Source organism: Bos mutus, chromosome 25 (genome assembly GCF_027580195.1).
Source record: "Bos mutus isolate GX-2022 chromosome 25, NWIPB_WYAK_1.1, whole genome shotgun sequence".
Taxonomy (NCBI): Eukaryota; Metazoa; Chordata; class Mammalia; order Artiodactyla; family Bovidae; genus Bos; species Bos mutus.
In genome coordinates, this window is record NC_091641.1 from 22,747,815 (window position 1) to 22,766,014 (window position 18,200).

An 18,200-nucleotide genomic window follows, 5' to 3' on the forward strand; every position below is an offset into this window, starting at 1 on the left:
TGCATTTCTCTGATAATGAGTGATGTTGAGCATCTTTTCATGTGTTTGTTAGCCATCTGTATGTCTTCTTTGGAGAAATGTCTGTTTAGTTCTTTGGCCCATTTTTTGATTGGGTCGTTTATTTTTCTGGTATTGAGCTGCAGGAGTTGCTTCTATATTTTTGAGATTAGTTCTTTGTCAGTTGCTTTGTTTGATATTATTTTCTCCGGTTCTGAAGGCTGTCTTTTCACCTCGCTTATAGTTTCCTTTGTTGTGCAGAAGCTTTTAATTTTAAATTAGGTCCAATTTGTTTATTTTTGCTTTTATTTCCAATATTCTGGGAGGTGGGTCATAGAGTATCCTGCTGTGATTTATGTCGGAGAGTGTTTTGCCTATGTTCTCCTCTAGGAGTTTTATAGTTTCTGGTCTTATGTTTAGATCTTTAATCCATTTTGAGTTTATTTTTGTGTATGTAGAACAAGAATTTGAGGCTTCTTAGCCTACTAATTTTCTCAAAGAGCTGCTCAAATAATTTTTAATTAAGACAACAGCAAGATGCTAGGGCTTCTCCAGTGGTTCAGGCAGTAAAGAATCTGCCTGCAGTATGGGAGACCTAGGTTCAATCCCTGGGTTGGGAAGATCCCCTGGAGAAGGGCATGGCAACCCACTTCAGTATTCTTGCCTGGAGAATCCCCATGGACAGAGGAGCATGGCAGGCTACAGTCCATGGGGTCACAAAGAGTTGGACATGACTGAGTGACTAACCACAGCACAGAAAGATGGTAAAAGGGCTAACAAGAAGGTGGATTTAATTTGATTCTTATTAATATAATCTCTGAAATATAGTCTTTTAATTTTTGTATCAACAATATAATGTAGTGAAAAAGAACAACATTTTAAATCAGGTAAATTCATTTTCTCTCTCTCTTCCCTCTTCTCTTCTAAACAACTGTGTCATTTTTGATTAATAAGTGTTCATTTAGTCATCCAGTAATGGAGGAGAAAAAAATGTATGATTTACTGACAGGCTTTATGCCACCTAACCTATGATGTTTATCAACATACAATCAAGATAACGGTAGAATTAACCAACATCTCTGAATGCACTTTCACCTCTCACAATAGAACCTAAAAGATAAACCTGCTAAACTGCATAGGTTATATATTAACATGAAGTAACACTGTTAACCAGATAGCAGATGAAGGAAATACAAATGAATTACCTGGAAGGAAATGGTCAATCCTGTAAAGGGACAGACTTGCCTCTTACTGGGATGATCTAGTGTAGTGTGAGTTAATATTACAATCCCTTAAAATCTAATCCTTGCTCTAATACATACTAGATGCATGAAATGGAGTGGCTCACTTAACATCTCCAAACCTTAGTGTCCCCAACTTTAGCACATATTATTGTTATAGAAATAGACAATGCAAATACTTAGAAAAGTTCTTGCCAAAAGTATGTGTTCGGTACATATAATCAGTTACTATTACTACTTTACATGTAAATAAGTTTTGAGTAGCCTGCCCATAAAGCTTTCAGCCATACCTGTTTACCAATTTTTAGATATGGCCAATCTAGATACATACCTTATGAGGAGTCTTTCAGGATTTAGGACCATCATACCACACTGTAAGACTGGTTTTATGTGAAATTCTGTGCTACATTTCACAAAAGAAAATATTCTGGTACTTGAGTCCATTCCTTAGAAGGTGAGGGCTTCCTTGACAGCTCAGTTGGTAAAGTATCTGCCTGCAATGCAGGAGACCTGGGTTTGATCCCTGGGTTGGGAAGACCCCCTGGAGAAGTGAAAGGCTATCCATTCCAGTATTCTGGCCTAGAGAATTCCATGGACTGTGTAGTCCATAGGGTCACAAAGAGTCGGACACAACTGAGCGACTCTCACTCACTTTCACTTGGAAGGTGTAGGAAATGGCTGGTAGATGACCCATACTCCAGCACTTCCATTAATAATTAACTTTTGTAGCCAATAATTTCAACTGATTGTTCTTGCATCTGGTTTAGTTGTCTTTATGAGACTATCAGAAAAAAAAAAATAGCAAGTAACTAAATATTCCAGTTAAGACCTTTTTTTGGAAGAACACAATCAGGTCTTTATCTACTAGCAGTCTTTTTTTTGGAAAGAGGCTTACCTTTTACTTCGTGAAGTTTCTGTTTCTTAGCCTTTAGCAAGATCTCAAGATTTTTTACGAAATTCGTAGTAAACTCAGAATTTCCAGAAATTGAGAAGGGTACAATTGTTTGACCATATTGTTCCAGATCCATTTCTCTGTCAAGATCTTCTTCACCTATTGAAAGCTCCACATCGCTCATCAAAAAATAAAAAATACCTAGGAGTGCTAGTATCTGCAGCAAGATCAAATTCCAGTTGCGCCAAGAGAACATTGCTCTTTTCATGAACATGGCAAAGAACTGCTGACTGTAAAGAGTCCACTGACAAGACAGAAGGACAGAAGATGGCATTACAGCCTCACAATGGTCACAACATTTAATGAAATTCATTAATATTTTTAATCTTATGATAGAGGATGTATATAAGTTTATAAATATACCCTTGAACAGAAAGGACATAACCATAGTTCACTGACTAGGTGACAAACAAGACTTCTTATTTGTATATGTGTTGAATGCAAGGATTAATGCTTCCATCTAATTACACTGAAAACCTCAAAAGGATCACTAACACATTCATAGTGTCTCTGACCAGAGCAACATCACATCTATCTTTCTTAGCCAATATTAAATCGTAATATTTCCAAATTCTTAGCCAATGACCACCAGAGAAGTCCCATCGATCAGTATTTCTGAATGAAACAACTAGCATTTAGATGTTGTCACTGACTGGAAATAAGGTAAAGTTAAGAAGGATTCTTTCTCACATTGTTTTCTGACTTTTAAAAGATGGGTTATTAGATATATTTCTAGGATGACAGAATATATTAATATAAGAATCAATTTTTCTACACTATTCTGCAAATCTTTCATTGTCTGCATCTTTATAAGAAGGGGGAAATAAGGAAGAGTGATATAGCAGAAATGTGCAAGCAGGGAGAAGAGGAAAATTATATTTTAAAGTATCCAATTCATGGCAAACATTCCAAAGGTCATATTTTACTTGGTGTTAACTCATTAAAATGTCTCACAGAGAATTAAATTAAAGCACAGATATGTTAAATAATTTGTTTAAAGTCAAATAACTAGTGAATAGAGCAGGAATTCCAGTTCTCTCTGGTTCAGAATTCCACGCGCTAGTTGTACAATATTAACTCTGGTTCACAACTGTCTCATCAGCCCCTTCAGTGAAAGTATGCTTATGGGCAACTCTGAGAAATATATCTTCCACATCAGAATCCCTCGTGTTTTTGGGGAACACTATAGAGAGTATTTAGTTAAGAGAACAGGGAAAGAAATGCTTGTCAGTCCAATAAAATTTCCCATGGTAATGAAGAAAGATACTGAATTGGAAGTAAATAGTTCACTGCTGCTGCTGCTGCTAAGTCGCTTCAGTCGTGTCCGACTCTCTGTGCGACCCCATAGACGGCAGCCTACCAGGCTTCCCCGTCCCTGGGATTCTCCAGGCAAGAACACTGGAGTGGGTTGCCATCTCCTTCTTCAATGCATGAAAGTGAAAAGTGAAAGTAAAGTCGCTCAGTCGTGTCCGACTCTTCACGACCCCATGGACTGCAGCCTACTAGGCTCCTCCGTCCATGGGATTTTCCAGGCAAGAGTGCTGGAGTGGGGTGCCGTTGCCTTCTCCGAAATAGTTCACTAGGAAATATCAATTCATTTCAATTCATAAATTTAAATAGTTTTATGTACATGAATAGTGATAAGTTTTATAAGAAACTTTCTCAACTCTGAGTGGACTAACAATTCAAAACTGTGATAAGTGACTCTGAAGAATAATGGGAAGAGTAAAAATCTAATTTCTACTATCATATTTTACTTTTGAATTAAAAAACTGAACTGATTTACATACTACTCCTTACCTCAATTTCTTTGGCTAAGAACTCAAACTCTACTTTTAATTCAATATTAAAATGAAATATTATAATTTTATTCCATATAAATATATACAAATATTATATTCTTAGTGAAGTTGCTCACCCCAGTATTTAATGTAATATTAGAGCGCTCATTCAAGTTGGAGGAAGCATATGATCTCTCAAAATTTCTAGGGACATTCATATTCTGATTTGTGTCTTCACTTTCATCTTCATTTTTTAGGGTCTGCAAAATCTGATTATTCGATTGACTGACCCTACACACATAGAAAAAGAAAATTATTTTAACCAGAATGGTGGTTTCTAAATACATAGTTCATCATAAAATTTTCAAAAATTGAGTCAAAATTTTTAAAAAATCACTGGCTAGAAGTTGTTAACTCTGTAAAGACTGATATTAATAATATACAGCAGTTTTATTTTCATAATGCTTCTAAGCTTATTTCAGAAATATTAAACTAAAGAGATTCTTTAGTTCTTCACTTTCTGCCATAAGGGTGGTGTCATCTGCATATCTGAGGTTATTGATAATTCTCCTGGAAATCTTGATTCCAGCTTGTGCTTCATCCAGCCCAGCATTTTGCATCATGTACTCTGCATATAAGTTATATAAGCAGAGTGACAATATACAGCCTTGATGTACTCCTTTCCCAATTTGGAACCAGCCTGTTTTTCCATGTCTTGTTTTTACTGTTGCTTGACTTGCATACTGGTTTCTCAGGAGACAGGTAAGGTCATCTGGTATTCCCATCTCTTTAAGAATTTTCCATAGTTTGTTGTGATCCACACAGTCAAAGGTTTTGGCATAGTCAATAAAGCAGAAGTAGATGTTTTTCTGGAACTCTCTTGTTTTTTCTATGATCCAATAGATGTTGGCAATTTGATCTCTGGTTCCTCTGCCTTTTGTAAACCCAGCTTGGACATCTGGAAGTTCATGGTTCACATACTGTTAAAGTCTGACTTGGAGAATTTTGAGCATTACTTTGCTAGCATGTGAGATGAGAACAATTGTGCGATAGTTTGAGCATTCTGTGGCATTGCCTTTCTTTTGGATTGGAATGAAAACTGACCTTTTCCAGTCCTGTGGCAACTGCTGAGTTTTCCAGATTTGCTGGCATATTGAGTGCAGCACTATAACAGCACCATCTTTTAGGATTTTCCATCAATTCCACTAGCTTTGTTCGAGGTAATGCTTCCTAAGATCGACTTTACTTCACACTCCGGGATGTCTGACTCTAGGTGAGTGACCACACCAAAATGATTATTCAAGTCATTAAGACCTTTTTTGTATATTTACTGTATATTCTTGCCACCTCTTCTTAATTTGTTCTGCTTCTGTTTCTGTCTTTTATTGTGACCATTTTTGCATGAAAATTTCCCCTTGGTATCTCTAATTTTCTGAAGAGATCTCTAGTCGTTCCCATTCTATTGTTTTCCTCTCTTTCTTTGTGATGTTCACTTAAGAAGACTTTCTTATCTTTCCTTGCAATTCTTTGGAATACCACATTCAGTTAGGTGTCTTTCCCTTTCTCCTTTGTCTTTCATTTCTATTCTTTTCTCAGCTATTTATAAGCCCTCCTCAGAAAACCACTTTGTCTTCTTGCATTTCTTTTTCTTTGGGATGGTTTTGGTCACCTCCTCCTGTACAATGTCACAAACCTCCGTCCATTGTTCTTCAGGTACTCTGCCTACCAGATCTAATCCCTTAAATCTATTTGTCACCTTCACTGTAATCATAAGTGATTTGGTTTAGGTCATACCTGAATAGTCTTTGGTTTTCCTTACTTTCTTCAATTTAAGCTTGAATTTTGCAATAATGATCTGATCCAGAGTCAGCTCCCAGTCTTATTTTTGCTGACTGTATATAATTTCTCCATCTTCTGCTGCAAAGTAGATAATCCATCTGATTTCAATATTAACCACCTAGTGATATCCACGTGTGGAGTCATCACTTGTGCTGTTGGAAAAGAATGCTTGCTGTGACCAGTTTGTTCTTTTGGCAAAATTCTGTTAGCTTTTGCTCTTCTTCATTTTGTACTCCAAGGCCAAACTTGCCTGTTGCTCCAGGTACTTCTTGACTTCCTGCTTTTACATTTCAGTCCCCTATGATAAAAAAATCCATGTGGTCATTTTCATTAGTTTTCTGTGATTGTGGTTTTCATTCGGGAAGCTATGAGATTGCAGTTCTTGCTTCTTCTGTCTTCTCTCTCTGCTTTAGGCCAGTACTAACAATTCTACACACAAAATACACAGACATTCAATTGTAATCCCAAAGTTTCTAATAATCTTATGAAATATTCCTCTGCCCTGGGTATTCAGTACCTGGATTTAGTTTTTTGTGCAGTTTCATAGTCTCACTTTTTTGCATTGAGTATCCTGATTCCTAATTCTCTGAACTGATATTCTCACTCTAGTTCCATGAGTCACAGCAGCCTCAGCACATCAGGCGAGCAAGGTATGTAAACTGATATGTTTGTGACTCATAGAAGATAACCATAGCTAACAATCCATTACTACTTCAATTATTCTAGCTCCACACATGATGGGTCTTGCTTTCAAAATGAAATCTGATTTTCAAGAAAAATTTTTTTTCTGCTCTCTTGCTCCCATGCATCATTACTTACCTAATGAAAACCTCTTCCATGGTAGTGATGGAGATACCAAAGCTAGCAATACCCAGCTCTTCCTGTCTGTCTTCCATTTCAGTAAATAGAGCTTTAAACCTAGGAGAAGAAGGAGAAGGAGCTAGTACTCGGAAGGTGATTTTCACATTAATATTTTTGTTACCTTCAACAGTGGGGGAAAAATGTAGCTTATCCTTCACTGCAATGCTTACCATAGTTTCCATGGTTGGTGATAAATCAGGAATGTAGAATATTCCTGGAATATACATGTATGAAACTATCACCACCAAAGCCATAGACATACCCATCACCTCCCATAATTTCCTCCCATCCTTTTTATTATTTTTTATTTTTGTGGTAAAAATGCATAATCTGAGATATATCCTCTTAGTGTAAATATTCAGTTCAGTTCAGTTCAGTCACTCAGTCATGTCCAACTCTTCGCAACCCCATGAATTGCAGCATGCCAGGTCTCCCTGTCCATCACCAACTCCCAGAGTTCACCCAAACTCATGTCCATTGAGTCGGTGATGCCATCCAGCCATCTCATCCTCTGTCATCCCCTTCTCCTCCTGCCCTCAATCCCTCCCAGCATCAGAATCTTTTCCAATGAGTCAACTCTTCGCATGAGGTGGCCAAAGTACTAGAGTTTCAGCTTTAGCATCATTCCTTCCAAAGACATCCCAGGGCTGATCTCCTTCAGAATGGACTGGTTGGATCTCCTTGCAGTCCAAGGGACTCTCAAGAGTCTTCTCCAACACCACAGTTCAAAAGCATCAATTCTTTGGCACTCAGCTTTCTTCACAGTCCAACTCTCACATCCATACATGACCACTGGAAAAACCATAGCCTTGACTAGACGGACTTTTGTTGGCAAAGTAATGTCTCTGCTTTTGAATATGCTATCTAGGTTTGGTCATAACTTTCCTTCCAAGGAGTAAACATCTTTTAATTTCATGGCTGCAATCACCATCTGCAGTGATTTTGGAGCCCCCCAAAATAGTCTGACACTGTTTCCACTGTTTCCCCATCTATCTCCCATGAAGTGATGGGACCAGATGCCATGATCTTAGTTTTCTGAATGTTGAGCTTTAAGCCAACGTTTTCACTCTCCTCTTTCACTTTCATCAAGAGGCTTTTTAGTTCCTCTTCACTTTCTGCCATAAGGGTGATGTCATCTGCATATCTGAGGTTATTGATATTTCTCCTGGCAATCTTGATTCCAGCTTGTGCTTCTTCCAGGCCAGCATTTCTCATGATGTACTCTGCATATAAGTTACATAAGCAGGGTGACAATACACAGCCTTGACGAACTCCTTTTCCTATTTGGAACCAGTCTGTTGTTCCATGTCCAGTTCTAACTGTTGCTTCCTGACTTGCATACAGATTTCTCAAGAGGCAGATCAGGTGGTCTGGTATTCCCATCTCTTTCAGAATTCTCCACAGTTTATTGTGATCCAGACAGTCAAAGGCTTTGGCATAGTCAATAAATATTAAGTATGCAATATTGTTATATGTAGGCACTATGCCATATAGTTGATCTCCAAAACTTATTTATCTTGCATAAACCAAAATTTTGGATAAACTGAACATCAACTCCCAGTTTTCTCCTCCTCCATTCATCAGCTCTGGCAACCACAATTCTACGCTCTGCTGCTATGAATTTGACCATTTTAGATTCCATGATACAAGTGAGATCATACAGTGTTTGATGTTGTGTGTCTGTTTTATATTAACTAGCATAATGTCCTCTAGGTCCATCCATTCATACTGTCACAAAAGATAGGATTTACTTCTTTTTTAAAGTTGAATTATATTCCATTGTATATACATTTATTTTCTCTTTATTCATTTGTAGGTGGACATTTAGGTTGTTTTCATAGCTTGCCTATTGTGAATAATGCTGCAATGAGCATGGGAGTACAGGTGTTCCTCTGAGATCCTGACTTCAATTCTTTTGAATAAGAGATTGAATTAGAGATTGCTGGATCATGTATGGTAGTTTTATTTTTCACTTTTTGAGAAATCTCTATGATTTTTTCCCACACAGCAAAATCTTAAGCAATACATAGTAAATGCAACTCTTGCTGCTGCTAAGTCACTTCAGTCGTGTCTGACTCTGTGTGACCCCATAGATGGCAGCCCACCAGGCTCCCCCATCCCTGGGATTCTCCATGCAGTAACACTGGGGTGGGTTGCCATTTCCTTCTCCAATGCATGAAAGTGAAGAGTGAAAATGAAGTTGCTCAGTTGTGTCTGACCCTCAGCAACCCCATGGACTGCAGCCTTCCATGCTCCTCCGTCCATGGGATTTTCCAGGCAAGAGTACTGGAGTGGGGTGCCATTGCCTTGTCCCAAATGCAACTCTTAAAAGTAATTATATAGAGAAAGATTTGAGAACAGTTTTGTGGTCTTTGTACATTTGTTCACATAGGTATAACAGCAGACTCAAGCCCCCATAAGTCTGAGGAAGAAAACAAAAATATATAATGACTCAGTCAAGCATTATTATTAGCATTATCCTTTTTATGATTTAAAATATAGTAAATTAAAATATTTGAAGCTCCAATATTTTGACTACTTGATGTGAAGTGCCAACTCATTGGAAAAGACCCTGATGGTGGGAAAGATTGAAGGCAAAAGGAGAAGGGGAAGCAGAGGATGGGATGGTTAGATAGCATCACCAAGTCAATGGACATGAATTTGAGCAAACTCCAGGAAATAGTGCAGGACAGAGGAGGTTGGTGTGCTACAGTCCGTGGGGTCTCAGAGTGAGACACAACTTAGCAACTGAACAACAACAACAAAATTCAATTGGGATATCAAAATGGCAGGGTAGGAGGATGTGGCAGTCACATTCCCCCACAAACACATCAAAAATATACATACAGGTGAAACAATTCTCAAAAAAATTAACTAGAAACTGGCAGAACTCCAGTCAAACAATGCTTGCAACCAAAGCTGCAAGAAAGATCTCCACGTAACCAGGCAGGATGGAAAAAAGGCATTAAGTCAGCGTCTTTGCCCCTGGGAGCAATCTGTAAGGAGAAAATCGACACAGCCAGACAGACCCTTTCCCTGAGGAGTAAAGAGTCTGGGCATATCAGTCCTGTGGAGGAAATGGGGCCCCTTACAAGCTGGGCAAACTGCTAAGAGAGATAGATGGGCTAGAGATGCCTAGCTCCCTACGAGTGTAAACATGTTGGCTCGCTGACAATCAAGGCAGAAATAGCCTTGCACTGGAGGCTGCTGCCTCATTGCACTTTACAATTTGAAGGGAGAAACAACTGACCCTGCTCACTCCACACCACAGCCTTGTTCAAGTTCTGGGTGGAGACCCAGTCTAGCTCTGCAGAAACTGACCAGAGTGCTTGGGATGTGAAACAGGCCAAGCTGTGGAGGCCTTTGTCAGCAGATGTGGCAACGGGGGATATTGTCAATGTGCATAGAGGGCAGTATCACAGGAGCTTGCAGTGATAAGTGCTAAATCTCAGGCAGACAGGCCCTGGGAAAGGAACTAATATAGTCTGCAGAGACAGCCCAGAAAGCCTGGGGGTGTGAATCAAGTGAAATGGCAACAAACATTGCCATTGCCTAGGAGTACATAGTAGTTTGTCTCCCAGTGAGGGCACTCCAGTTCAGCTTAGCATGAGACATGGTGCAGAGAGGTCCTGAGAAAAGTATGCTGCAGAGGCAGTCCAGATCAGGTGAAAGCACAGCCACCTCAACTCATACAGCCACAATGTCCCAATACCCAGTCACAGCCTTGTATTAGATCTGAGATGAACACAACAGAGGAATGGATAGGTATCACATAGAGCTTCTGTGATCTCATGGGCCTCACATGCTTCAATAAGCACCTTATTTAGGGCAGAGCTCACACTCAGTGAAGCCATATCAAACCTGACCCTCAGGACTTCAAATACAACAACTGAGGGGCAGACTCTGCCCCTGATAGGGTAGCAATAGCCACAGAGCAAAGAGGAAACCCCACCTTACATCTTGCATAGACTTTAAATCTCCCAACACCAACCACACCCCATATCAAGGAGATAAATGCCAGCACACTGGGCTCAGTATACATACCAAAACCAGTACTAACACAAAAATATTGGACACACACAGTTTGCACAAGTATACTCCCATATAAGAACAACCCTTGGAGTTCAAAGTGTGCTGTATGCACTTCACTCAGTTGTTTCAGTCGTATCCAGCTCTTTGTGACCCCATGGATCATAGCCCACCTGACTCCTCTGTCTATGGGATTTTCCTGGCAAGAATACCTCAAGTTCACAGTAGGTAACTGTTTCTCATAAATCCATAGAGATGAGAAAGTCAAATAAAATAAAGTCAGAGGAACTACTCCCAATTAAAAAGAAAATGAGAAATAGCCTGAAAGAACAAATAATGCAACCGTGTTCACCAGTCAACTAAAACCAAAAAGAAGTAATAAAAATTCTAACCAAATTAAGAAAAACTATTGATACAAATGCAGATCACTATAAAAAAGAACTGGAAAATATAAAGGTGAACCAATCAAAAATAGACAATTCAACTGCTTAAATAAAAACCAATCTAGAAGCAATGAATATTCACAAAATAACACAGAAGAATGAATACATGATTCAGGAGAGACAATGATTGAAGTCACCCAATCAGAGCAGAAGACAGACTAATAAAAAATGTTAAAGCAACATATAATATCTATGGGATAATAAAAATTATGCCAGCCTGTGCATAATAGGCGTTCCAGAAGAAGAAAAGAGAGACATGGGTACTAAAAATGTACTTGAAGAAATTATGGCTAAAAACTTCTCAAACCTAAATAAGAAAACAGACATCCAGGTACAGGAAGCACAGTGTTGCAAAAAGATGAACCCCAAAAGACTCACATTGAGACATATCATATTTAAAATGGCAAAAGCAAAAGATAAGGAGAAAATTCTAAAGGCAGCAAGAGAAAATTAAGAATCATCTACAAGGGAGACTCCATGAAGCTCTTGGTTGATATTTTTACAGAAACTTTGCAGACCAGAAGGGAGTGGCATGATATAATCAAAGACCTGAAATAGAAAACCCTGCAACTTAAGATACCCCAAAAGATTATCATTTAGAATAGAAGAAAAGATAAAAAATTCCTTCAGTTCAGTTGCTCAGTCGTGTCCAACTCTTTGCGACCCCATGAACTGCAGCACGCCAGGCCTCCCTGTCCATCACCAACTCCCGGAATTCACTCAAACTCACGTCCATCGAGTCGGTGATGCCATCCAGCCATCTCATCCTCTGTTGTCTCCTTCTCCTCCTGCCCCCAATCCCTCCCAGCATCAGAGTCTTTCCCAATGAGTCAACTCTTTACATGAGGTGGCCAAAGTACTGGAGTTTCAGCTTTAGCATCACTCCTTCCAAAGACATCCCAGGGCTGATCTCCTTCAGAATGGACTGGTTGGATCTCCTTGCAGTCCAAGGGACTCTCAAGAGTCTTCTCCAATACCACAGTTCAAAAGCATCAGTTCTTTGGTGCTCAGCTTTCTTCACAGTCCAACTCTCACATCCATACATGACCACTGAAAAAACCATAGCCTTGACTAGATGGACCTTTGTTGGCAAAGTAATGTCTCTGCTTTTGAATATGCTATCTAGGTTTGTCATAACTTTCCTTCCAAGGAATAAGCATCTTTTAATTTCATGGCTGCAATTACCATCTGCCATGATTTTGGAGCCCCCAGAAATAAAGTATGCCACTGTTACCACTGTTTCCCCATCTATTTCCCATGAAGTGATGGGACCAGATGCCATGATCTTAGTTTTCTGAATGTTGAGCTTTAAGCCAACTTTCTGACTCTCCTCTTTCACTTTCATCAAGAGGCTTTTTAGTTCCTCTTCACAATCAGAAACTAAGAGAATTCAGCAATACTAAACATACAATAAAAGAAATATTGAAAAGTCTTCTGTAAATAAAGATAAACAAGAATCTACAGGAAAAAACAATCACAATAATAAAGGCAAACAAATAAAAAGAATGATGATTACTAAAGTAAACCAAAGTATAGATGAAAAAATAAAGAAAATTCCAAAAATTTTAAATGAATTATAACTACAATTAGCAATAAAAAGACAAACATGAAAATAGGACATAAATGATAAAATCTGGAGGAGGGGAGTAGAAAAACATATATCTTTTAGAATGCATTTTATTTTGAATGACAGTTTAAAGCAAGTAGATACAATTGTAGATCAACATACTTGATTTTCATGGTAACCACAAATCAATGATATACATTAGATTCACAAAAACCAAAAAGAAAGGAACTCAATCATATTACAGAAGAAAATTATCAAACCAAAAAAGATAAAAACAAAAAGAAGACAATATGAACAAAGAAAAACTAAAAACAACTGGAAAAGAAGGATTTAAATGGCTGTAAGTACATACCTATCAATAATTAATTTAAAGTCAATGGACTAGAAGATGGCGGAAGAATAGGATGGGGAGAACACTTTCTCCCCCACAAATTCATCAAAAGAACATTTAAACTCCGAGTAAATTCCACAAAACAACTTCTGAATGCTGGCAGAGGACATCAGGCACCCAGAAAAGCAATCCATGTTTTCGAAAGGAGATAGGAAAAATATATATAAGACAAAAAAAGAGACAAAAGAGGGAGGGACGGAGCTCTGTCCCAGGAAGGGAATCTTAAAAAGAGAGAAGTTTCCAAACACCAGGAAACCTTCTCACTGCCGAATCTGTGCCGAGCTTTGGAAGCACAGAGGGCAACATCACAGGGAGGAAAAATAAATAAACAATTAAAACCCGCAGATTACAAGCCCTGTGGTAACTCCCCCAGCGGAGAAGCAGCGCAGACGCTTGCATCCGCCATTAGCAAGTGGGGGCTGGGCAGGGAGGCGCGGCGCGGGCTGCATTGCAAGGATCTGGCCTGAATACCTCGAGTGCTATCTGAGCGAAATAATTTGGGCTAGCAAACCAGACTGTGGTATATCTACCACACGAAAAGCCAGCCCTAACCTAAGACATCGCCAGGCCTGCGCACAAAGGACTGAACAGAGATAGCCGGCTACAGACCGTCCCCCTCTGGTGACATGCAGCCAGAGCCAAAAGGGGGCAATTGCAGCCCCAGAGAGACATTATCTACAAAACTGTAAGCAGGCTTCTTTGCTAACTAAAACTTCCTGGGGGTCTGGACAGTCAACATCCGCCTCAGAAGGTGTGCTAGTTGTACACCTAGATAACCGAGCGGCAGGGAGGCGATAAGTCGCAGTAATCGCGCTGGCCAAACACCTCATCACCTGAGCTGCTCGGACCTGGGAAGGGCACAAAACGTAGGCCCAATCGAGTCTGTGCCTCTGAGGACTACCCGAGTGCCTGAACCTGAGCGGCTTGGACCTGGGAGGTGCAGGCAGCCCAGGGCCGGCCACGGATGGTTCCCGGCGGAGCAGCCTAGAGCCTGAGCAGTGTGGGCAGGGAGGCTACACGTGCCGTGAGCAGGGGCAGACCCAGTGTGGCTGAGGCACTGGGAGCACACACCAGTGTTATTTGTTTGCAGTGTCCCTCCCTCCCTCCCCACAACACGACTGAACAAGTGAGCCTAAAAAAAAAGTGTCCACCACCGCCCCCTTTGTATCAGGGCGGAAAAAAGACACCGAAGAGACCAGCAAACAGAAGAAGCTATAACAGAGGGAACGGCCTTGGAAGCTACAGGCAATAGATTAAAACCCTGTGGTTAGAACTGAATACATAGGAAGGGGCCTATAGATCTTGAGAAATATAAGTCGGACCAAGGAACTAGCCAAAAATGAACTGACCCCACAATACCCAAAACAAAAGCAGAGAAAGTCGTAGATATATTTTTACTATTTTTACGATCATTCTTTCTTTTTTTTTTTTTTAATTTTTTAAAAAAATTTTAAGTCCTCTATTATTCCTTTAATTTTCACTTTATAACCTACTATTATTCTGCAAAAAAAAAGACCCTTTTTTTTTTAAAAAGCAAACTTCATATATATGTTTTTATAATTTTTTGTGACCTTGTTTTTTTTTTTCTTTTTTAACATTGTATTTTTGAAATTCCAAACTCTACTCTAGATTTTTAATTTTAGCTTTTTGGTATTTGTTATCAATTTTGTACCTATATATATATATTTTTTTATAATTTCTGTGACTTTTTTTTCTTTTTCTCTCTTTCTTTCTTTTCTTCTTATATATAACATTATATATCTGAAATTCCAAACTCTACTCTAGATTTTTAATTTATGCTTTTTGATATTTGTTATCAATTTTGTACCTATATTTTCTATATAATTTTTGCAACTTGGTTTGTTTTTGTTTGTTTTTTTCTCTCTTTCTTTTTCTTCTTCTTCTTTTTTTTAACATTGTATTTTTGAAATTCCAGACTCTAGATTTTTAACTTTTGCTTTTTGGTATTTGTTATCAATTTTGTACCTATATTTTCTTTATAATTTTTGCAACTTGGTTTGATTTTGTTTGTTTGTTTTTTCCTCTTTCTTTTTCTTCTTCTTTTTTTTAACATTGTATTTTTGAAATTCCAGACTCTACTCTAGATTTTTAACTTTTGCTTTTTGGTATTTGTTATCAATTTTGTACCTATATTTTCTTTATAATTTTTGTGACTTTGCTTGTTTGTTTTTTTTCTCTATTTCTTTTCCTTCGTCTTTTCTTTAGCATTGTATTTTTGAAATCCCAAACTCTACTCTAGATTTTTAATTTTTGCTTTTATGTATTTGTTACCAATTTTGTACCTTTAAGAACCCAATCTTCAGTACGCATTTTTCACTAGAGAGCGAGATTACTGGCTTGACTGCTCTCTTACTCTTTGGACTCTCCTTTTTCTCCACCAGGTCACCTGTGTCTCCTCCCTAACCCCTCTCTACTCTATGCAACTCTGTGAATTTCTGTGTGTTCCAGATGGTGGAGAACACTTAGGGAACTGATTACTGGCTGGATCTGTCTCCCTCCTTTTCATTCCCCCTTTTATCCTCCTGGCCACCTCTGTCTCCTTCCTCCCTCTTCTCTTCTCTGTATAATTCCGTGAACATCTCTGAGTGGTCCAACTGTGGAGTGCACCTAAGGAAGTGATTACTGGCTAGCCTGCTCCCTCCTCTATTGATTCCACCTCATCTCATTCGGGTCACCTCTAACTCCCTCCTCCCTCTTCTCTTCTCCATGTAATGCTGTGAACCTCTCTGGGTGGCCCTCACGGTGGAGAAACTTTTCATCTTTAACCTAGATGTTTTATCAATGGTGCTGTATAGAAGGAGAAGTTTTGAAACTACTGTAAAAATAAGACTGATAACTGGAAGCAGGAGGCTTAAGTCCAAACCCTAACTCCAGGGAACTCCTGACTTCAGGGAACATTAGTTGACAGGAGCTCATCAAACACCTCCATACCTACACTAAAACCAAGCACCACACAAGGGCCAACAAGTTCCAGGGCAACACATACCAAGCAAATTCTCCAGCAACACAGGAACACAGCCCTGAGCTCCAAGATACAGGCTGCCCAAAGTCACCTCAAAACCATAGACATCTCATAACTCATTACTGGACACTTCATTGCACTCCAGAGAGAAGAAATATAGCTCCACCCACCAGAACACCGACACAAGCTTCCCTAACCAAGAAACCTTGACAAGCCACCTGTACAAACCCACACACAGCGAGGAAATGCCACAATAAAGAGAACTCCACAAACTGCCAGAATACAGAAAGGACACCCCAAACTCAGCAATTTAAACAAGATGAAGAGACAGAGATCAAAAGCTTTACAGACAAGCAAAAGCTGAGAGAATTCAGCACCACCAAACCAGCTCTCCAACAAATACTAAAGGATATTCTCTAGACAGGAAACACAAAAACAGTGTATAAATTCGAACCCAAAACAATAAAGTAAATGGCAACGGGATCATACTTATCAATAATTACCTTAAACGTAATGGGTTGAATGCCCCAACCAAAAGACAAAGACTGGCTGAATGGATACAAAAACAAGACCTCTACATATGCTGTCTACAAGAGACCCACCTCAAAACAGGGGACACATACAGACTGAAAGTGAAGGGCTGGAAAAAGATTTTCCATGCAAATATGGACCAAAAGAAAGCAGGAGTAGCAATACTCATATCAGACAAAATAGACTTTAAAACAAAGGCTGTGAAAAGAGACAAAGACGGTCACTACATAATGATCAAAGGATCAATCCAAGAAGAAGATATAACAATTATAAATATATATGCACCCAACACGGGAGCACTGCAATACGTAAGGCAAATGCTAACAAGTATGAAAGGAGAAATTAACAATAACACAATAATAGTGGGAGACTTTAATATCACCACTATGGATAGATCAACTAAACAGAAAATTAACAAAGAAACACAAACTTTAAATGATACAATAGACCAGTTAGACCTAATTGATATCTATAGGACATTTCATCACAAAGCAATGAATTTCACCTTTTATCTCAAGTGCACATGGAACCTTCTCTAGGATAGATCACATCCTGGGTCATAAATCTAGCCTTGGTAAATTCAAAAAAATAGAAATCATTCCAAGCATCTTTTCTGACCCCAATGCAGTAAGATTAGATCTCAATAACAGGAGAAAAACTATTAGAAATTCCAACATATGGAGGCTGAACAACACGCTGCTGAATAACCAACAAATCACAGAAGAAATAAAAAAAGAAATCAAAATTTGCAGAGAAACGAATGAAAATGAAAACACAACAACCCAAAACCTGTGGGACACTGTAAAAGCAGTCCTCAGGGGAAAGTTCATAACAGTACAGGCATACCTCAAGAAACAAGAAAAAAGTCAAATAAATAACCTAACTCTACACCTAAAGCAACTAGAAAAGGAAGAAATGAAGAACCCCAGGGTTAGTAGAAGGAAAGAAATCTTAAAAATTAGGGCAGAAACAAATGCAAAAGAAACAAAAGAGACCATAGCAAAAATCAACAAAGCCAAAAGCTGGTTCTTTGAAAGGATAAATAAAATTGACAAACCATTAGCCAGACTCATCAAGAAACAAAGGGAGAAAAATAAAATCAATAAAATTAGAACTGAAAATGGAGAGATCACAACAGACAACACAGAAATACAAAGGATCATAAGAGACTACTATCAGCAATTGTATGTCAATAAAATGGACAACGTGGAAGAAATGGACAAATTCTTAGAAAAGTACAACTTTCCAAAACTGAATGAGGAAGAAATAGAAAATCTTAACAGACCCATCACAAGCATGGAAATTGAAACTGTAATCAAAAATCTTCCAGCAAACAAAAGCCCAGGTCCAGACGGCTTCACAGCTGAATTCTACCAAAAATTTAGAGAAGAGCTAACACCTATCCTACTTAAACTCTTCCAGAAAATTGCAGAGGAAGGTAAACTTCCAAACTCATTCTATGAGGCCACCATCACCCTAATACCAAAACCTGACAAAGATCCCACAAAAAAAGAAAACTACAGGCCAATATCACTGATGAACATAGATGCAAAAATCCTTAATAAAATTCTAGCAGTCAGAATCC

The 18,200-nt window shown here is 38.7% G+C and overlaps 1 protein-coding gene across 1 annotated transcript in view; it reads right to left on the bottom strand.

Annotated features, from left to right (window-relative positions):
- Window positions 1-18,200, bottom strand: part of LOC102264932 (phospholipid-transporting ATPase ABCA3) — a 214,901-nt gene that overhangs the window by 109,987 nt on the left and 86,714 nt on the right. The window contains exons 13-15 of the mRNA XM_070362575.1: window positions 6,630-6,728; window positions 4,109-4,262; window positions 2,134-2,434 (exon numbers count right to left, since the gene is read on the bottom strand). Coding sequence (XP_070218676.1) covers window positions 2,134-2,434; window positions 4,109-4,262; window positions 6,630-6,728 — 554 coding nt within the window. The remainder of the gene's footprint in view (window positions 1-2,133; window positions 2,435-4,108; window positions 4,263-6,629; window positions 6,729-18,200) is intronic.